Source organism: Leptidea sinapis, chromosome 16 (assembly GCF_905404315.1).
Source record: "Leptidea sinapis chromosome 16, ilLepSina1.1, whole genome shotgun sequence".
NCBI classification, from domain to species: Eukaryota; Metazoa; Arthropoda; class Insecta; order Lepidoptera; family Pieridae; genus Leptidea; species Leptidea sinapis.
In genome coordinates this window covers 611,239-633,594 of record NC_066280.1, presented here as the reverse complement: position 1 = coordinate 633,594, position 22,356 = coordinate 611,239, and the positions used below count along the sequence as shown (strand labels likewise).

The following is a 22,356-nucleotide window of genomic DNA, read 5'->3' as shown; positions in this document are numbered from 1 at the left end:
TTGAAACGTCATTATATGTATTTCTTTTAAATGAATCTGCCATATGTTCGGAAATACTTAGACATAGAGCTCGTGAGAAGAATATACAAGAAACTCAACGGCCACTATTTCCAAACAGTAGAGTATTTTACAATGGCTGTAGCATACAAAACAAGTTAGTTTGTAAGGTGCTGCATCTAATATATGAGTTGTGCCTGTTGAAAGTGTTTTCAATCTATATATATAAAAATGAATTGCTGTTCGTTAGTCTCGCTAAAACTCGAGAACGGCTGGACCGATCTGGAAAATTTAGGTCTTGAATTATTTGTGGAAGTCCAGAGAAGGTTTAAAAGGTGAATAAGTAGGAAAATGCTCGGAATTAAATAAAAACAACAAATTTGTTTTTCCTTTGATGTGTCCATACATCATTTCTATGAGAGAATTTACTGACGCACGGTTTGACAGTTCTGCTGTGAAACAATTTCATTACGATAGCAGGGTGCATATTTTACGAAGTAATTCTTGATGTTATGATATATTATTGACAAATTCATAAAAAAGATTTTTTTTATATATTATATACAGAACAACGTCTGTCGGGTCAGCTAGTACCAAATATTTTATAAATAGTACTAAAGAATAAACTGTATAAATATAAATTATCGTATATTGGACGCATCAACCTTTAGATCTTGAACTCTATATTTGTGGGATGCTTCGTGAACATGATGGTCGTGATTACAACTATACAACAAATACAATGATTTTTTAACTATATCAGGATGACCTGGCACCACAAGCAGCATCCGTTCACGAGTTGAAGCATGGACCAGCCATCGTTCCCTTCGCGCATATTTTAGAGAGGGAGAACACCCCGGCACAGGACGCTGCCGCAAGCAACACCACTTGGCGCTCGAACTTCCAGAGAGACTCCATGTTTCTTTGAAATCTTAGTACTCTGTGGAAAGATACAAGCTAAGAGATGACTAATCTTTATGGTCAGTATATTATGTAGCCTCTATTATCTGTGTGTAGCCAAGGAGCTAGTACTAGGCCTTTTAAGAGGAGGCTTACCACTGGCTTGATTAAATAGCCGTGTGCTCTTCAAACAATAATGATTTTATAATTTTAATTAGTTTGCTCAAAAGACATAATATAATAATTTTAAAATCTATTCAAATTAGGAAAATAATTACCTATTACAAAAATTGCATTATTGACTAATAAAAATAATAAAGTAAAAGCTTTTTCGTTTTCGGTTTGATAAATAATTATAGAAATGATATTAATCTAAACTGGTCCCTGATAAATTGTAATAAGTTTTCTTATACATTGCTGAATTTGCGAGAATCCAGAGCTCTGCAAACGGCTAGATTACTTGGCGAGAGACAGCTTAAACTGCATTTATCACTGCGAGTGCAGAGAAGTTTCCGAAGAGCTGTTTGACTTGATACCCGCCATGGAATTCCACCTTCGCACCGCCAGCTACAGTTTGGATACCATCTCCACCACATTGATGTCTGGAGTACCTCTACACTTGTGGTTTTCAAGCCACTTTCTACCATGTACAAAGAAAACTTTTGAATGAGCATACAAAGTAGCGCGAACACCTTTCTCAAAGGCCGACAACGCTCCTGTGATTCCTATGGTGTTGTAAGAGAATGTGGGCGGCGGTGGTCACTTCACATCATCCGTAAGCTCGTTTGTCCTCCTTTTCCATTAAAGAAAATAAATCTCGCCATAGTACTTAAAAATTATAAGTTACTTAATGAAGGAATTATTGTTTGGGTAGGTTGTGCCTCCCGCGTTTTCAATTACGTTTCAAAATTACGAAACCAGTTGAAGTTAAGGAATCAAATATATTGCTGCAGTGATGAAATAGATCTGGATGATCTCCTGCGTACAAGAAGGTTCCACGTTTGTCAAGCAAAGTAAAATAAAACGACGATGAATTTATTATATTTTATTTATGTACTTTATCTTTTATACATCACCAAACACGCCGAATGGGTAATAGCGAAGTGATTGATACAATTAATGTCAATTTACATAATAAGTTATAAATATCTAACATCCACGGGGGACTAACATCATTATTTAAATTATTAAATATTACAACATTGTTTATTGAAAGAAAACCAATCATTTTCATATACAATCAGTCCTTACCATTAAGCGTGTTATTTCAGTTTTGACGGTAAACGACACTGTCTTCCCAGAGGATCACTTTTCTATCAATAGCAGAAATTTGAAATGTTATAAATGCGCTAAAGTTGTCTGAGAACGTAGTGGAATGCATCCATTTTACGCTACCCTAATTTCGAGTTAGGTCACTGTAGTGTCTTTTGTTTGTCTGACCTGTGCCGAGCGAGCAAGGACGTGCAGTTTGTCCAAGCGACAGCAGATTTACCGTCAATACTGGTACAATATATCTAGCACATCAGTTGTTAGCACCACAAGCTTACGATCCAAAATATCTACAGGCCGATACCTATCTAAACAACCAACCGAAGTCGCAAATAAATAATATTTCGACTTCAAATCACATGTCAGCAAAGCAATAGGAACAAAAGCGTACATAAATGTCATTTATTACAAAATATCTCGTATAGAGAATAAATAAATAATGGTAGGCGCTTCAAACTAGAATCTCAATATGACATAAAAGTATACTTTATTTAACAAAGACATCTAGATTAGAGTATTACAAAAGAATATGATAAAGAAAATTCTCGGAGACTAAATTTACGTGGTAAGTAATAATAGGTTGTTATACCCGAGTATTTGAAACGCCCAAAACAATCTAGATGCTCGCTTCATCATTAACATCGTCATAGACAGTTTAATATTATAACATCAGAGAAAATCAACATTGTCAATTTAACATTTAGTAATTTCAATAATGACCAATTCATAGCTATTGATGTTCACTAAGCTGATACATTTCTTAATTAAACAACATTTTAATATTCCTAATATTACGCAATAAGAGATCTAGCTAGATAGTGTAGTTGTCGTATCCGAAGACTGTCTGATACGAAGCCTAAGTAATTCATACAAAACCGATCCATTTCATCTGATGTATCATTTGGATGTCTTAACAAGCTCCAAACGTCAAACTAGTGAGTTTCATATAATGCTCCTGAGTGTGACTGATACATCAGATCAATGATTCCCACATTTCTTCTCCCTGTTTCATCCGCCTCGTTCCAATTAACACAAACAATCATAAACAAAATATAAACTGAGTATAACCTTGTTCGTACATTAAAATATATAATAGCATTCGTTTTAGCATTTATTTTCATATTGTGCTGATGCATACAGTTTCCTATTTTATAAGAATTTGGCGAAAAAAGCAACAGTTACATAAAAATTTAGCTTACAGCTATAGATGACTTAAAATTAATTGACTTAAAACCTTATTTGTTGGCCAAACGAAATGAATACATTTAATAAAACAGTCAAGGAGCTTACGTCCTAAGGTTATATTAGTGAAATGTCACAATCGCACGAACCAATCACTCGATAAGGAATTTCTTTTGGAATATGTATTTTTAATAACATCATAATTAATCATCAAACCACAAACATAATAAAAAATAAATCCAAACAGGAACATGTTATACTAAATACTTTATATTTGGGGAACGACTAGAAAATTTAAATAAATATTGACATGTATAGGAAACAATCAGCTCAACTATAAAAAAATAAGATTTTGATATATTATTAGGTAATACTCAAAATATATTCAAATTAAAATTAACGACGTAAATATATAATAAAGGTTTTAACAGAATTTAAATATAAATTGGTTGATCTATTAATAATTCTAATACATCATTTATTTAAAGAATTAAGCTCTCTATCGTTTTAGGCTCACGATAAATCTAGCAAAGGCAATAGTTATTTTTTTATATATTTCATTAAAATAATAATGCGTTTCCTTTGCATATTGATGCAAAATAATTGGATTAATTTGTGGGAGCCGTCATCATTATCAGCTAATAGTTTTAATTAATGCTGATGTCGCTCTATCACGTTATCCCAGGGCAGCAAATATGATCTAAGCAGTATGGTTATTAAAATAACTGTTGCCTCTGCAGAAAAATGAAACTATAGAAGGAAGGAATTATTATTTCTATAGAAGGAAGTGCTAATAGCACGCGATGCCTTTTCAAGACACAACACGATTATATTGTTATGGTAATTACGTTCTCGTATAAAATTATTTTCCTCAGTAGTATCAAAGAAATTAGTATGTATCTAATGCGTTACAATAATCATATTCTTTCTGAATCACGTCCCTAAAAGTTTGCTTTATTCCACAACGTTTATTTAATTATAATGTGATAGCAAAATAAAATGTTACATTTTAGATTTTTCGCTTAAGCAGTGTTTTGGCTAAATAAAATGGACAGGTTTAGCTAAAAATTGTATATCAAAGCACTACTGTTTGTATAAGACCAAATTCATAAACATTATCAGAAATATAAGATTTAAATGGCAAATGTATGTCGCTACTAGAAAACAGTTTTATTTTAGAAAAAAATGGACGTTTCCGTTTTTAGGTCGCAAGATATATCGGATGCAATTGTGGACTTTCTAATGTAAGGATAGCTTCGACGTTCTGTGTGAAAGTTCGAGATATTTCCGTGTAAATAAATCTCTTCAATATTTTACAAAGGTCCGTCGTAATCTATCACAAAATACTTATCTATTTGTGAACGTTCTCATACGGAGTAATACGTTTTATTGTAAAAAGCCCTACTCCTCCGATGAGAAAGCTACAAATGACCTGACACCTAGAACTCTAATCTATACGCCGCACAGGAGGTCTCGTGGTCCTGCAGATTTATAGTGCAACGAGACGCCGATGGTGACAAATCTATTTTATATTTTTCTAGAGCTTCTTCATTCTCCGCTACCCAGTAGCCCAGCACGTCGGTGTCGTATGTTGGGATGATGGTTACTTCTGTAACAATCGCAAGACAAGTATTACTGCAGGGAGTCTTAAGGTTCCATTACTCAAAATGGTAGAAAATATGGGTGCACTAAATGTTCCCTTATCTGTTATTGAATCTACGGGTAATGTTGTGCTTAGTAACCTCAAAATATTTTCTTTTTATTTTATAAGATCAGAGTAATATGATATACATGATTAATTTCAAACTGACTTCAAAAAGGAACTCTCATGCCGTGAGTATTATTTCTGTTAGTAACTTAAAAACACAGTTTTTTTGAGAAGTTAGGTCTGCTCCTCACTTTAAAAAAAGTGGTATTTTCATGAACAAGTCAGAATATGGTAAAGTGGAATAATTGGAGTAGACCATACCTATACCCTAGCAATTTTAGAGAAGCTGTGAAGATAAGAAAGTATAATATGGTTATAGTAAGAGCTATCTACCTACCAAATACAATTAAATGGTGAGAACAGTACCATTAAACTGATGGTTTTTGATTACTGAAATGACTATATTATGAAAGGTCTATTTCTATAGATTATTGTAATGTGAACATTAAGTTCCAACCACTAATTTAGTAAATATATGTCACATACATTTTATTGTGCTCAACAAAATTTTACTCTACTACTGTCGTTTTTTACTTTCGTTGTACGTCTACCTTTTGCATATTTGAATATCGACTTTGAAAATATAGGATCTAGGTGATCGATCTCTGTCCTGTGTGAAACCTAGGATAAACGAATCTATCAAGACATACTAGTACTACAAAACCAGATAGACCTGATCCGTAGAAGATTTATCACCAAATTTTTAAAAACTTTTCATCCAAAAAATTGATCTAAATTCATATAAATATGGTTTGAATTATGTGTGTCAGAAATCTAACAGCGCTTACTCGTCACAGACATTACTCTTATGCTCACAAGTCAGTCGACGGATGGACTGCAGCTATTTGTAATAGTATCCAATTCCGTTATTTTCGGATACGATAAAATTAATAGAAGTTTTCTTGAATACATAAACATAACTGTTTAGGACCAATCTTCTATCATAATATTAAAAAAATACTATTCACACCGGATGTCGTAATTTTTATGATTAACTTGACCTTCAAATGTTGTAAAAACTTATGCATTCCACCTTATTTTAAAGTTGCAAAACTAAAACTATAAATTAATGTTTTCTTTGATTTGAGAATTCATAATAGAATCAAGGAAAATATTTTAGAAGGTTGAATTATCTACATAAAGCCACCAACTTACCTAATTCTTTATTTTCCCATGTTTTCTTAGCATCTAATAAAGCATTATAAATTTCTTTCGATGGCTCTGTACCGGAAAAAACGTAGTAGCGTGCTCGGACCCTTTTAAAGAATTCGATAGCAGAATAATATGAATTCCCATGGTGTGGTACATATGTTAAGTCCATATATATAGGCGATTGTGTTTTTTTCTTATTGGGAGATTCTGTAGTTGCTTTGGCTTCTTTGCTCTTTTCTTGATTAATTCTATTTTTATTAGATATTGTTGAATTCTGAGCTACCCTTTTTGGTGTACTTTTACCATCAACCTGGTTTCCAGGTAGAATTGGACTAGGTAGTCCAAGTGGCTTTCCCCAAGATTCTATTGGATCTGATTGTGTTTGACTTGTTTCATGGGAACTTGTAGATGCTTTTTTTTTTGAGTCACCCTTAATTTCTTTTAAGATTACGACGCTATCTTTCTTTTCGCATACTGGTGCATTTTCTTGATCAATGTCGTATTTCGCTGTTACATTAGTTATAACATCAGGACCACTTATTTTTTTGTGTTCCTCAATCGCTTTTTCAAATTGTTCATCTGCTTCCTTTAAAAATGTTGAAGCCGATTCCTGACTTTGTTTTAAATCACTGGACGACAATTTTTCATGTAATAAAAATTCGTCAGTTAATTTTGTAGGTGATTTTTCACTAAATTCAAATTTTTCATAAGACCTAGATGATTTTTCATCTGGTAATGTACCGTAAAATGAAGCAGACATAAGATCAAAATCTCTTTCGGCGACTAAATCTTGTCGTGATTCATTACGCTGAGATGATTCGTAGCTTAAATTTGATCGTGGAGAATGAGCTATTTGTGATTTTGTGCTACTTGGGCTAGCTTGGCCATCATCATCACTATAATATATTCCACTGCTCTCTGTTCCCCAGATATGAGTTGCTGCTCTAGAGCTGACATCCGATGGTGGAGACGATATGCCATGGTGATCAACGTCATCACTAGTCGCTGATGAACTAACTATAACACTAGCTTTAGATGATTGCTTAGAGCATGATTTTTCGCTGTCACCGGTATCAATAATTTCCTCAAATTCTTCTTTAAATTCGGATATAGTTGTTTTCGTCGATTTTGTCGTTTTCGTAACGCCATCGTTTCCCTTGCTTACAGTTGTTGTTTCAATTGTTATTTTGACCTTTTCAGGGCTGATAACTTCTTTTGTAGTCACGATAGTTATTGTTTGTTTAACCTCGTTATCACCTTCTTTGATAATTTTCGTAAACGTTTCAGTGTCTGTTGTAATTTCGCCAACAGGTGAACGTTTTTTCGTCTTTGCATCAGACGAGTGTTGAGTTTGACTTTGGTCAGCAAAATTTAAATTTGTAAGAATAGGTATTTTTTCAGTTAAGGATTCCGGTGCCTCTTCGTTGTCTGTATTTAGATATAATTCATCATTAGACGCTGCAGGTGACAATTCTTCAAACTCTGTTCCAACAGGTAAGTACATCATTTGTGTTCTCACATCTTTAGTCGTTTCCACTGAAACTTTATCCCTAATATTTTCAGTGATCGTTTCCGTTACGGTTTTCACTGCAACTTCGTTTGTTTCTTTATGTCTAAATTCTTCTTTTCTAATATTCGTTGTTATATGTTGCTTTATATTCTCACCATTGTCAGAAATAATATTATTGACTTTTTTGTCTACAGAGCTTTTTGTTTTTCCTGTCTGTACAAACCCAAATAGTGCCGCTTCTAAATCATTATCAGATGCCTTCTGATATTCAGAAATCGTAACCTTGACGTCTTTTGTTGTCTCTATAGACCCATCAGGATATTGGTCGTCCGTTGTGGTTTCAACAGTAGTGCGTATTCGCTTCAAATTTTCATTTTCGCTTGGTAAGTTTTCTTTTCTTGTTCTTGTTGTGATGGTGCGATTAATTGTCAAGGGTCCTTGTTGAATAAGTTCATTTTTAATATCACAATCTTCGATTAATTCTCCTATTTCATCTGCGCTCCTTTCTGAAGTTTTTTCAACAGAATCTAAAGGAAATTTAGGAATATCTGTTATATTGACATTTTCAACTTTTTGAATTAAAGCACTGCCATCTGGATGTTTATCGGTAGTTGCAGTTTGGTTCGTCGTTGGAAATTTTTTATTTTTTGATTGTTGGTTTAAAATTTCTTGCTCATTTGTAGTTTCAATAGTTTTTCTACCCATTGAATACCCGTTGTCTATCACATTTTCAATATCTGTATTTATGTGTTCTCCGTCCAAAATAGACATCTTTTCGGTAGTTTTAGATACTACTGATCCGTCTGGATATTTATCTTCTACAACTTCAGTAGTAATAACTTTAGTACGACTAATTTTCTTGGAAATATTTAAATATTCTTGAGTAAGTATCGTTATTACTTTTTTTCTAATAATATTAATTCCATTTTCAAGTATGTTTTCTATAAATTCTTTAGTTTCTTGTTGAGGTTCTGCAGAAGCTACGAATCCATCAAAATTATTTGTATCTGTATCTGTAATGGTGGCATCCTTAATAGAAACCTGGACGTCCTTTGTAATTTCGACTAATCCGTTCGGGTATTTTATTTCTGTCATCGTTTCAATAGTTGTTTTCAGTTTCTTGGACAAATTATTCTCTGTTGAAAAAAGCTCATTTGTTGTAATTGTTGTAATTAGTTCTTTTACATTTTCTTCATTTATAACAACATTTTTTTCTTTTTTATCAATGTCAACAGTTTTATTTTCAAGTATAATGTAATCATCCAACTCATCATTTTTATTATGCTCAAACTGATTTATATCAGATACCGTAATACTTCTTTCTTCCTTTGTTTGCGATGAACCATCGGGATAATGGTCAGTAGTTGTGACAGTAACAGTTTTCTTTATTTTTTTCAAATAACCATCATTATCTTGGTATTTCGTTCTTTGTGTTTTTGTTATTGTAATTCTCTTGATTGGTATGTTTCCCTCTAGTATTTCTTCTGTATCAGTAGTTATATGTTCTTCCGGTATTTCCGATACTATGAGGTGATGAAGAGAATCTTCTATATTACTGTTCTCAGCAGGATATTCTTCTGTCTTTACCTCAACTTTTTTTTGTTCATCTGTAAATCCATTTGGATGCTCTTTCGAGATATTTGTCTCTGTTGTAGTTCTGATGATTTTTCTGTCGTTTTCAGATATCAAAGTGTCCCTTTTAGTTACAGTTGTGATAGTTTCAATTATGTCCGTATCGTTTTCTTTTATAATTTTTTTGCTAACATTTGTGTCTATATTAGAATCTTGAATGTTATCTTCCATTTTGTTAGAAGAGTATTGATTCAATATTTTTTTATGTTTATCATCTTCAACGATTTCAATACATCCATTATCTAACAAGGCGTTAATTTCACTGGATGTTGTAAGATCACCTTCCAATGTTTCGTTTCTTGTGTCCACGTCCATATGTGAAATCGATTTCAGGGAAGAAGAGCATTCTGACAAAGTAGTTTGAGTATCTTTTGTGGTGGTAGTGGATCCATCAGAACTTTTACTAAGAGTTGTTGTCTCTATTGTTGTTTTAATGCTTTGTGGAGTGCCGTCATCCTTGGATATAATTTCTTTTGTTGTAACTGTAGTAATTGTCTGAGTAACCACGTTTTCTCCTTCTTTAATTATCTTTGTGATGGTGTCTGTTTCTGTTTTTAATTTTCCTACACTATGTGTAAGTGAAACTAAAGAATCATCGACTGATTCAACGGCATTTTTTTGAGCTTTTTCAGTGGATGTGGAAATCTTTTGGGTCAGGACGTCTTCACCAACGTGTACAACTTTTGTAATTGTTTCATCTGAACCGTCAGACCTATCATAGGAAATTTCGCTTTGTACGCCATCACTTACTTTGATATCACGAAAAGCTGAATGTATTTTTGGCAATGGACTGACAGGGACTGTAGGTGGTGTAGACGTCCTTTCATAATCACATTGTAATGACAAGGAGTCAATGCTCTCTGATTTAATTCCTTGCCGAACCAAATTATCTACAATTGCTGTTTTAAGAGACTGCATCAAAATGTCTGCATTTTTTTCACAAGATTGTTCTGAATGTGATGGTATTGAATGAAATCTTGTTTGATTGAGCTTCTTTTCTTTCTCATTTTCTTCAAATCTATATTTTTCTTCTAAACTGAATTCTTTTGATATATCCTCAGAGCTACCGCATATTGACACGTTATCTCGAATTTGTATACTCAAACCATTTTCTACGACAAGTTTATCATAAGATGAACATTCATCTTCAAAGTCCTTATGTAAATTCGAAGATTTTTGTAGGTCTAAGTTATCATCATCGTCTGCTAGTGTTGCACTAGAAAGTTTTGATGGCGAAACATCGGTAACACGTTCCATATGCTGTTTTAGTTTTTCATCCTTGGTATGATCCAATTCCTGTTTTACTACATCACTTAGTTCCGGCGTTGAAGCTTTACCTGGTTCTTGTTTGGGTTCAATTCGGGATGTTATTTTAAAAGATTCGATGTTAACCTGATCAACGCCAGTATGCGATTTTCTCACTTCATCTAGATCTCTCTCAAATGTTTGGTCCTTTTTTCCTTTTAACTGACCTACTTTATCATTTACTGAGTCCTTATCGTCAATTTCAGTACCGAGTCCTGATACAGGGCTATGCTGTATTTGTTTTTCATCCTTTTTATGATCCAGAACTTTTTGACTTGCTTCACTTAATTCGGGTAATGAGATTCTACCTGGTTGTTGTTTAGTTTCAACCGGAGATGGACTTTTAGTAGCATCTATTTTGGCTTTCTCTACGACAAATGGTATTTCTCTCAATTCATCTAGATCTTTTTCAGGTGATTTATCTTTCTCTTCCTTCAAATGACTGACCTTACCATCAGCCAATAAATCGTGACCCTTAATTTCAAGCAAATGATCTAATACAGGGATCTTTTGCATTTGATTTTCATCCTTTGTATGATCCAATTTTGTTTCACGTGCGTGAATCAATGCCGGCGATGAAGGCTTTCCGGGTTCTGTTTCACTTGCGATATCATAATCAAGTGATTTCTCTATCGCTTCATCTAGATCTTTTTCTGGAGATTTAACTTTCACTTCCTTCAAGTGACTAACCTTAGCATCAGCCAATAAATCTTGACCCTTAAGTTCAGGCTCATGATCTATTACAGGGCTCTTTTGCATTTGATTTTCATCCTTTGTATGATCCAATTTTGTTTCACGTGCGTGCATAAATGCCGGCGATGAAGGCTTTCCGGGTTCTGTTTCACTTGCGATATCATATTCAAGTGATTTCTCTATCGCTTCATCTAGATCTTTTTCAGGAGATTTAACTTTCACTTCCTTCAAGTGACTAACCTTAGCATCAGCCAATAAATCTTGACCCTTAAGTTCAGGCTCATGATCTATTACAGGGCTCTTTTGCTTTTGTTTTTCATCTTTTGTATGATCCAATTCTGTTTCACAAGCGTCACTCAATGCCAGCGAAGATGGCTTTTCGGGTTCTTTTTCTGTATGAACTGGTGATGGAACTTTTCCAATATCCACAATGGCTTGTTTGTCGACACTAAGCGATACTTTCGCCTTATCTAGGTCTTTCTCGGGTGATTTTTCCTTTTCTTCCTTCAAACAACTGACTTTATCATTGACCAGTTCTTTTTCACTTGCTTCACTTAATTCGGCTGATGATATTTTACCTGGTTGTTGTTTAGCATCTATTTTGGCTTGCTCTACGACAAGTGGTTTCTCTCTCGCTTCATCTAGACCTTTCTCAGATGGTTTATCTTTCCCTTTATTCAAATGACTAACCTTAGCATCAGCTAGTAAATCTAGACCCTTAAGTTCAGGCACATTATCTATGATGGGGCTCTTCTGAGTTTGTTTTTCATCCTTTGCATGGTCCAATTCTGTATCAATTTCGTCACTCAATGTCGGCGATGAAGGCTTTGCGGGTTGTTTTTCTGTATCAACTGGGGATGGAACTCTTCCAATATCCACTTTGGCTTGTTTGTCGACACTTAGCGATACTTTCGTCGCATCTAAGTCTTTCGCGGGTGATTTTTCCTTTTCTTCCTTCAAAGAACTGACTTTATCGTCGACCAGTTCTTCTTCACTTGCTTTTCTTAATTCGAGTGACGATATTTTACCTGGTGATTGTTTACTTTCAACTATTAATGGAACTTTAGCAGCATCCATTTTGGCTTGCTCTACGACAAGTGGTACCTCCCATGCTTCATCAAGATCTTTTTCAGGTGATTTATCTCTCTCTTCCTTTGAATGACTAACCTTAGCATCAGCCAGTAAATCTTGACCCTTACCATCAGGCACATGATCTATCACGGGGCTCTTCTGCGTTTGCTTTTCATCCTTTGCATGATCCAATTCTTTATCACTTGCGTCACTCAATGTCGGCGATGTAGGCTTTGCTGATTGTTTTTCTGTTTCAACTGGGGATGGAACGTTTCCGATATCCAATTCGGCTTTTTTGTCGACACTTAGCGAAACTTTGGTCTCATATAGGTCTTTCTCGGGTGATTTTTCCTTTACTTCCTTCAAAGAACTGAATTTTTCCTCGACCAGTTCTTTTTCACATGGTTCACTTATTTCGGGTGATGATTTTTTACCTGGTTGTTGTATAGTTTCAACTGGAGATGCACTTTTAGCAGCATCCATTTTGGCTTGCTCTTCGAAAAGTGGTATCTCCAAAGCTGCATCTAGAACTTTTTCAGGAAATTTATCTTTCTCTACCTTTAAATGACTAACTTTAGCATCAGCCAGTAAATCTTGACTCTTAAGTTCAGGCACATGATCTATTACGAGGCTCTTCTGCGTTTGCTTTTCATCCTTTGCATGATCCAATTCTGTATCACTTGCGTCACTCAATGTCGGCGATGTAGGCTTTGCGGGTTGTTTTTCTGTATCAACTGGGGTTGGAACTTTTCCGATATCCAATTCGGCTTTTTTGTCGACACTAAGCGAAACTTTCGTCTCATCTAGGTCTTTCTGGGGTGATTTTTCCTTTACTTCCTTCAAAGAACTGACTTTATCGTCGACCAGTTCCTTTTGACATGTTTCACTTAATTTGGGTGATGATATTTTACCTGCTTCTTGTTTAGTATCACCTGGAGATGGACGTTTAGCAACATCCATTTTTGCTTGATCTACGATAAGTAGTATCTCCCTAGCTGCATCTTCATCTTTTTCAAGAGACTTATCTTTCTCTTCCTTTAAATGACTAACCTTAGCATCAGCCAGTAAATCTTGACCCTTAAATTCAGGCACATGATCTATTACGGGGCTCTTCTGCGTTTGTTTTTCAAACTTGGCATGATCCAATTCTGTATCACTTGCGTCAATCAATGTCGGCGATGTAGGCTTTGCTGGTTGTTTTTCTGTATCAAATGGGGATGGAACTTTACCGATATCCAATTCAGCTTCTTTGTCGACACTAAGCGAAACTTTCGTCTCATCTAGGTCTTTCTCGGGTGATTTTTCCTTTACTACCTTCAAAGAACTGACTTTATCGTCGACCAGTTCCTTTTCACTTGCTTCACTTAATTCTAGTGATGATATTTTACCTGCTTGTTGTTTAGTATCACCTGGAGATGGACTTTTAGCAGCATCCATTTTAGCTTGATCTACAACAAGTGGTATCTCCCTAGCTGCATCTTCATCTTTTTCAGGCGATTTATCTTTCTCTTCCTTTAAATGACTAACCTTAGCATCAGCCAGTAAATCTTGACCCTTAAGTTCAGGCACATGATCTATTACGGGTCTCTTCTGCATTGGTTTTTCATCCTTTGCATGATCCAATTCTGTATCATTTGCGTCACTCAATGTCGGCGATGTAGGCCTTGCAGGTTGTTTTTCTGTATCAACTAGGGATGCAACTTTACCGATATCCAATTCGGTTTCTTTGTCGACACTAAGCGAAATTTTCGTTTCATCTAGGTCTTTCTCGGGTGATTTTTCCTTTTCTTCCTTCAAATAAGTGACTTTTTCGTCGACCAGTTCTTTTTCATATGCTCCACTTAATTCGGGTGATGATATTTTACCTGCTTGTTGTTTAGTTTCACCTGGCAATGCACTTTTACCAGCATCCATTTTGGCTTGCTCTTCGAAAAGTGTTATCTCTAAAGCTGTATCTAGATCGTTTTCAGGAAATTTATCTTTCTCTACCTTTAAATGACTAACTTTAGCATCAGCCAGTAAATCTTGACCCTTAAGTTCAGGCACATGATCTATTACGGGGCTCTTCTGAGTCTGTTTTTCATCCTTTGCATGCTCCAATTCTGTATCACTTGCGTCACTCAATGTCGGTGATGTAGGCTTTGCGGGTTGTTTTTCTGTATCAATTGGGGATGGAGCTTTTCCGATATCTAATTCGGCCTTTTTGTCGACAGTAAGCGAAACTTTCATATCATCTAGGTCTTTCTCGGGTGAGTTTTCCTTTACTTCCTTCAAAGAACTGACTTTATCGTCGACCAGTTCCTTTTCAATTTCTTCAATTAATTCGGGTGATGATATTTTACCTGCTTGTTGGTTAGTATCACCTGGAGATGGACTTTTAGCAGCATCCATTTTAGCTTGATCTACGACAAGTGGTATCTCCCGAGCTGCATCTTCATCTTTTTCAGGCGATCTATCTTTCTCTTTCTTTAAATGACTAACCTTAGCATCAGCCAGTAAATCTTGACCCTTAAGTTCAGGCACATGATCTATTACGGGTCTCTTCTGCATTTGTTTTTCATCCTTTGCATGATCCAATTCTGTATCATTTGCGTCACTCAATGTCGGCGATGTAGGCTTTGCGGGTTGTTTTTCTGTATCAAATGGGGATGGAACTTTACCGATATCCAATTCGGCTTCTTTGTCGACACTAAGCGAAATTTTCGTTTCATCTAGGTCTTTTTCGGGTGATTTTTCCTTTACTTCCTTCAAAGAACTGACTTTTTCCTCGACCAGTTCTTTTTCACTTGGTTCACTTAATTTGAATGATAATTGTTTACCTGGTTGTTGTTTAGTTTCAACTGGAGATGGACTTTTAGAAGCATCCTTTTTGGATTGCTCTACGACAAGTGGTATCTCCCTAGCTGCATCTAGATCTTTTTCAGGAGATTTATCTTTCTCTTCCTTTGAATGACTAACCTTAGCATCAGCCAGTAAATCTTGACCCTTAAGTTCAGGTACATGATCTATTACGGGTCTCTTCTGCGTTTGTTTTTCATCCTTTGCATGATCCAATTCTGTATCATTTGCGTCACTCAATGTCGGCGATGTAGGCTTTGCGGGTTGTTTTTCTGTATCAACTGGGGATGGAACTTTACCGATATCCAATTCGGTTTCTTTGTCGACACTAAGCGAAATTTTCGTTTCATCTAGGTCTTTCTCGGGTGATTTTTCCTTTTCTTCCTTCAAATAAGTGACTTTTTCGTCGACCAGTTCTTTTTCATATGCTCTACTTAATTCGGGTGATGATATTTTACCTGGTTGTCGTTTAGTTTCACCTGGCGATGCACTTTTACCAGCATCCATTTTGGCTTGCTCTTCGAAAAGTGGTATCTCTAAAGCTGTATCTAGATCTTTTTCAGGAGATTTATTTTTCTCTACCTTTAAATGACTAACCTTAGCATCAGCCAGTAAATCTTGACCTTTAAGTTCAGGCACATGATCTATTACGGGGCTCTTCTGCGTTTGCTTTTCATCATTTGCATGATCCAATTCTTTATCACTTGCGTTACTCAATGTCGGCGATGTAGGCTTTGCTGGTTGTTTTTCTGTTTCAACTGGGGATGGAAGTTTTCCGATATCCAATTCGGCTTTTTTGTCGACACTAAGCGAAACTTTCGTCTCATCTAGGTCTTTCTCGGGTGATTTTTCTTTTACTTCCTTTAAAGAACTAAGCTTTTCCTCGACCAGTTCTTTTTCAATTGGTTCACTTAATTCGGGTGATGATATTTTACCTGGTTCTTGTTTAGTTTCAACTGGAGATGGACTTTTAGGAGCATCCTTTTTGGATTGCTCTACTACAAGTGGTATCTCCCTAGCTGCATCTAGATCTTTTTCAGGAAATTTATCTTTCTCTTTCTCTTTCTTTGAATGACTAACCTTAGCATCAGACAGTAAATCTTGACCTTTACCATCAGGCAAATGATCTATTACGGGGCTCTTCAGCGTTTGTTTTTCATCCTTTGCATGATCCAATTCTGTATCATTTGCGTCACTCAATGTCGGTGATGTAGGCTTTGCGGGTTGTTTTTCGGTATCAACTGGGGATGGAACTTTACCGATATCTAATTCGGCTTTTTTGTCGACAGTAAGCGAAACTTTCGTATCATCTAGGTCTTTCTCGGGTGATTTTTTCTTTACTTCCTTCAAAGAACTGACTTTTTCCTCGACCAGTTCTTTTTCACTTGGTTCACTTAATTTGGGTGATAAAAGTTTACCTGGTTGTTGTTTAGTTTCAACTGGAGATGGACTTTTAGAAGCATCCTTTTTGGATTGCTCTACGACAAGTGGTATCTCCCTAGCTGCATCTAGATCTTTTTCAGGAGACTTATCTTTCTCTTCCTTTGAATGACTAACCTTAGCATCAGCCAGTAAATCTTGACCCTTAAGTTTAGGCACATGATCTATTACGGGGCTCTTCTGCGTTTGCTTTTCATCCTTGGCATGATCCAATTCTGTATCATTTGCGTCACTCAATGTCGGCGATGTAGGCTTTGCGGGTTGTTTTTCTGTATCAATTGGGGATGGAGCTTTTCCGATATCCAATTCGGCTTTTTTGTCGACAGTAAGCGAAACTTTCGTATCATCTAGGTCTTTCTCGGGTGATTTTTCCTTTACTTCCTTCAAAGAACTGACTTTATCGTCGACCAGTTCCTTTTCACTTGCTTCACTTAATTCGGGTGATGATATTTTACCTGCTTGTTGGTTAGTATCACCTGGAGACGGACTTTTAGCAGCATCCGTTTTAGCTTGATCTACGACAAGTGGTATCTCCCGTGCTGCATCTTCATCTTTTTCAGGCGATGTATCTTTCTCTTCCTTTAAATGACTAACCTTAGCATCAGCCAGTAAATCTTGACCCTTAAGTTCAGGCACATGATCTATTACGGGGCTCTTCTGCGTTTGCTTTTCATCCTTTGCATGATCCAATTCTGTATCATTTGCGTCACTCAATGTCGGCGATGTAGGCTTTGCGGGTTGTTTTTCTGTATCAAATGGGGATGGAACTTTACCGATATCCAATTTGGCTTCTTTGTCGACACTAAGCGAAACTTTCGTCTCATCTAGGTCTTTCTCGGGTGATTTTTCTTTTACTTCCTTTAAAGAACTAAGCTTTTCCTCGACCAGTTCTTTTTCAATTGGTTCACTTAATTCGGGTGATGATATTTTACCTGGTTCTTGTTTAGTTTCAACTGGAGATGGACTTTTACTAGCATCCTTTTTGGATTGCTCTACTACAAGTGGTATCTCCCTAGCTGCATCTAGATTTTCAGGAGATTTATCTTTCTCTTTCTCTTTCTTTGAATGTCTAACCTTAGCATCAGACAGTAAATCTTGACCTTTACCATCAGGCAAATGATCTATTACGGGGCTCTTCAGCGTTTGTTTTTCATCCTTTGCATGATCCAATTCTGTATCATTTGCGTCACTCAATGTCGGTGATGTAGGCTTTGCGGGTTGTTTTTCGGTATCAACTGGGGATGGAACTTTACCGATATCTAATTCGGCTTTTTTGTCGACAGTAAGCGAAACTTTCGTATCATCTAGGTCTTTCTCGGGTGATTTTTCCTTTACTTCCTTCAAAGAACTGACTTTTTCCTCGACCAGTTCTTTTTCACTTGGTTCACTTAATTTGGGTGATAAAAGTTTACCTGGTTGTTGTTTAGTTTCAACTGGAGATGGACTTTTAGAAGCATCCTTTTTGGATTGCTCTACGACAAGTGGTATCTCCCTAGCTGCATCTAGATCTTTTTCAGGAGATTTATCTTTCTCTTCCTTTGAATGACTAACCTTAGCATCAGCCAGTAAATCTTGACCCTTAAGTTCAGGCACATGATCTATTACGGGGCTCTTCTGCGTTTGCTTTTCATCCTTTGCATGATCCAATTCTGTATCATTTGCGTCACTCAATGTCGGCGATGTAGGCTTTGTGGGTTGTTTTTCTGTATCAATTGGGGATGGAGCTTTTCCGATATCCAATTCGGCTTTTTTGTCGACAGTAAGCGAAACTTTCGTATCATCTAGGTCTTTCTCGGGTGATTTTTCCTTTACTTCCTTCAAAGAACTGACTTTATCGTCGACCAGTTCCTTTTCACTTGCTTCACTTAATTCGGGTGATGATATTTTACCTGCTTGTTGGTTAGTATCACCTGGAGACGGACTTTTAGCAGCATCCGTTTTAGCTTGATCTACGACAAGTGGTATCTCCCGTGCTGCATCTTCATCTTTTTCAGGCGATGTATCTTTCTCCTTCTTTAAATGACTAACCTTAGCATCAGCCAGTAAATCTTGACCCTTAAGTTCAGGCACATGATCTATTACGGGGCTCTTCTGCGTTTGCTTTTCATCCTTTGCATGATCCAATTCTGTATCATTTGCGTCACTCAATGTCGGCGATGTAGGCTTTGCGGGTTGTTTTTCTGTATCAAATGGGGATGGAACTTTACCGATATCCAATTTGGCTTCTTTGTCGACAGTAAGCGAAATTTTCGTCTCATCTAGGTCTTTTTCGGCTGATTTTTCCTTTTCTTCCTTCAAATAAGTGACTTTATCGTCGACCAGTTCTTTTTCATATGCTCTACTTAATTCAGGTGATGATATTTTACCTGGTTGTTGTTTAGTTTCACCTGGCGATGCACTTTTACCAGCATCCATTTTGGCTTGCTCTTCGAAAAGTGGTTTCTCTAAAGCTGTATCTAGATCTTTTTCAGGAGATTTATCTTTCTCTACCTTTAAATGACTAACCTTAGCATCAGCCAGTAAATCTTGACCTTTAAGTTCAGGCACATGATCTATTACGGGGCTCTTCTGCGTTTGCTTTTCATCCTTTGCATGATCCAATTCTTTATCACTTGCGTCACTCAATGTCGGCGATGTAGGCTTTGCTGGTTGTTTTTCTGTTTCAACTGGGGATGGAACTCTTCCGATATCCGATTCGGTTTTTTTGTCGACACTAAGCGAAACTTTCGTCTCATCTAGGTCTTTCTCGGGTGATTTTTCTTTTACTTCCTTTAAAGAACTAAGCTTTTCCTCGACCAGTTCTTTTTCAATTGGTTCACTTAATTCGGGTGATGATATTTTACCTGGTTCTTGTTTAGTTTCAACTGGAGATGGACTTTTAGAAGCATCCTTTTTGGATTGCTCTACTACAAGTGGTATCTCCCTAGCTGCATCTAGATCTTTTTCAGGAGATTTATCTTTCTCTTCCTTTGAATGACTAACCTTAGCATCAGCCAGTAAATCTTGACCCTTAAGTTCAGGCACATGATCTATTACGGGGCTCTTCTGAGTTTGTTTTTCATCCTTTGCATGATCCAATTCTGTATCACTTGCGTCACTCAATGTCGGTGATGTAGGCTTTGCGGGTTGTTTTTCTGTATCAATTGGGGATGGAGCTTTTCCGATATCCAATTCTGCTTTTTTGTCAACAGTAAGCGAAACTTTCGTCTCATATAGGTCTTTCTCGGGTGATTTTTCCTTTACTTCCTTCAAAGAACTGACTTTATCGTCAACCAGTTCCTTTTCACTTGCTTCACTTAATTCGGGTGATGATATTTTACCTGCTTGTTGGTTAGTATCACCTGGAGACGGACTTTTAGCAGCATCCATTATAGCTTGATCTACGACAAGTGGTGTCTCCCGAGCTGCATCTTCATCTTTTTCAGGCGATCTATCTTTCTCTTTCTTTAAATGACTAACCTTAGCATCAGCCAGTAAATCTTGACCCTTAAGTTCAGGCACATGATCTATTACGGGGCTCTTCTGCGTTTGCTTTTCATCCTTTGCATGATCCAATTCTGTATCATTTGCGTCACTCAATGTCGGCGATGTAGGCTTTGCTGGTTGTTTTTCTGTTTCAACTGGGGATGGAAGTTTTCCGATATCCAATTCGGCTTTTTTGTCGACACTAAGCGAAACTTTCGTCTCATCTAGGTCTTTCTCGGGTGATTTTTCTTTTACTTCCTTAAAAGAACTAAGTTTTTCCTCGACCAGTTCTTTTTCAATTGGTTCACTTAATTCGGGTGATGATATTTTACCTGGTTCTTGTTTAGTTTCAACAGGAGATAGACTTTTAGAAGCATCCTTTTTGGATTGCTCTACTACAAGTGGTATCTCCCCAGCTGCATCTAGATCTTTTTCAGGAGAATTATCTTTCTCTTCCTTTGAATGACTAACCTTAGCATCAGACAGTAAATCTTGACCCTTACCATCAGGCAAATGATCTATTACGGGGCTCTTTAGCGTTTGTTTTTCATCCTTTGCATGATCCAATTCTGTATCATTTGCGTCACTCAATATCGGTGATGTAGGCTTTGCGGGTTGTTTTTCGGTATCAACTGGGGATGGAACTTTACCGATATCTAATTCGGCTTTTTTGTCGACACTAAGCGAAACTTTTTTCTCATCTAAGTCTATTTCGGGTGATTTTTCCTTTACTTCCTTCAAAGAACTGACTTTTTCCTTGACCAGTTCTTTTTCACTTGGTTCACTTAATTTGGGTGATAATAGTTTACCTGGTTGTTGATTAGTTTCAACTGGAGATGGACTTTTAGAAGCATCCTTTTTGGATTGCTCTACGACAAGTGGTATCTCCCTAGCTGCATCTAGATCTTTTTCAGGAGATTTATCTTTCTCTTCCTTTGAATGACTAACCTTAGCATCAGCCAGTAAATCTTGACCCTTAAGTTCAGGCACATGATCTATTACGGGGCTCTTCTGAGTTTGTTTTTCATCCTTTGCATGATCCAATTCTGTATCACTTGCGTCACTCAATGTCGGTGATGTAGGCTTTGCGGGTTGTTTTTCTGTACCAATTGGGGATGGAGCTTTTCCGATATCCAATTCGGCTTTTTTGTCAACAGTAAGCGAAACTTTCGTATCATCTAGGTCTTTCTCGGGTGATTTTTCCTTTACTTCCTTCAAAGAACTGACTTTATCGTCGACCAGTTCCTTTTCACTTGCTTCACTTAATTCGGGTGATGATATTTTACCTGGTTGTTGTTTAGTTTCACCTGGCGATGCACTTTTACCAGCATCCATTTTGGCTTTCTCTTCGAAAAGTGGTATCTCTAAAGCTGTATCTAGATCTTTTTCAGGAGATTTATCTTTCTCTACCTTTAAATGACTAACCTTAGCATCAGCCAGTAAATCTTGACCTTTAAGTTCAGGCACATGATCTATTACGGGGCTCTTCTGCGTTTGCTTTTCATCCTTTGCATGATCCAATTCTTCATCACTTGCGTCAGTCAATGTCGGCGATGTAGGCTTTGCTGGTTGTTTTTCTGTTTCAACTGGGGATGGAACTTTTCCGATATCCGATTCGGCTTTTTTGTCGACACTAAGCGAAACTTTCTTCTCATCTAGGTCTTTCTCGGGTGATTTTTCTTTTACTTCCTTTAAAGAACTAAGTTTTTCCTCGACTAGTTCTTTTTCAATTGGTTCACTCAATTCGGGTGATGATATTTTACCTGGTTCTTGTTTAGTTTCAACTGGAGATGGACTTTTAGAAGCATCCTTTTTGGATTGCTCTACGACAAGTGGCATCTCCCTAGCTGCATCTAGATCTTTTTCACGAGATTTATTTTTCTCTTCCTTTGAATGACTAACTTTAGCATGAGCCAGTAAATCTTGACCCTTAAGTTCAGGCACATGATCTATTACGGGGCTCTTCTGCGTTTGTTTTTCATCCCTTGCATGATCCAATTCTGTATCACTTGCGTCACTCAATGTCGGCGATGATCGCTTTGTGGGTTGTTTTCCTGTATCAACTGGGGATGGATCTCTTCCGATATCCAATTCGGCTTTTTTGTCGACACTAAGCGAAACTTTCGTCTCATCTAGGTCTTTCTTAAGTGATTTTTCCTTTTCTTCCTTCAAATAAGTGATTTTATCGTCGACC

At 36.6% G+C, this 22,356-nt stretch overlaps 1 protein-coding gene and 1 long non-coding RNA gene across 2 annotated transcripts in view; one reads left to right on the top strand and one right to left on the bottom strand.

Moving 5' to 3' along the window:
• Positions 1 to 2,202: 2,202 nt before the first annotated feature.
• Positions 2,203 to 22,356, bottom strand: part of LOC126968620 (titin homolog) — a 136,129-nt gene continuing 115,975 nt past the window's right edge. Inside the window, exons 10-24 of the mRNA XM_050813638.1 lie at positions 20,972 to 21,925; positions 19,914 to 20,494; positions 18,960 to 19,436; positions 18,006 to 18,482; positions 17,330 to 17,525; positions 15,239 to 15,415; positions 13,947 to 14,284; positions 11,808 to 13,469; positions 10,688 to 11,102; positions 9,483 to 9,934; positions 9,035 to 9,101; positions 7,277 to 8,311; positions 6,596 to 6,769; positions 6,212 to 6,244; positions 2,203 to 2,210 (exon numbers count right to left, since the gene is read on the bottom strand). Coding sequence (XP_050669595.1) covers positions 2,203 to 2,210; positions 6,212 to 6,244; positions 6,596 to 6,769; positions 7,277 to 8,311; positions 9,035 to 9,101; positions 9,483 to 9,934; positions 10,688 to 11,102; positions 11,808 to 13,469; positions 13,947 to 14,284; positions 15,239 to 15,415; positions 17,330 to 17,525; positions 18,006 to 18,482; positions 18,960 to 19,436; positions 19,914 to 20,494; positions 20,972 to 21,925 — 7,046 coding nt within the window. The remainder of the gene's footprint in view (positions 2,211 to 6,211; positions 6,245 to 6,595; positions 6,770 to 7,276; positions 8,312 to 9,034; positions 9,102 to 9,482; positions 9,935 to 10,687; positions 11,103 to 11,807; positions 13,470 to 13,946; positions 14,285 to 15,238; positions 15,416 to 17,329; positions 17,526 to 18,005; positions 18,483 to 18,959; positions 19,437 to 19,913; positions 20,495 to 20,971; positions 21,926 to 22,356) is intronic.
• LOC126968614 (uncharacterized) lies at positions 15,969 to 17,102 on the top strand. Its single transcript, XR_007730263.1, has 2 exons — positions 15,969 to 16,088; positions 17,049 to 17,102. It is a non-coding gene; the product is annotated as an uncharacterized LOC126968614 (long non-coding RNA).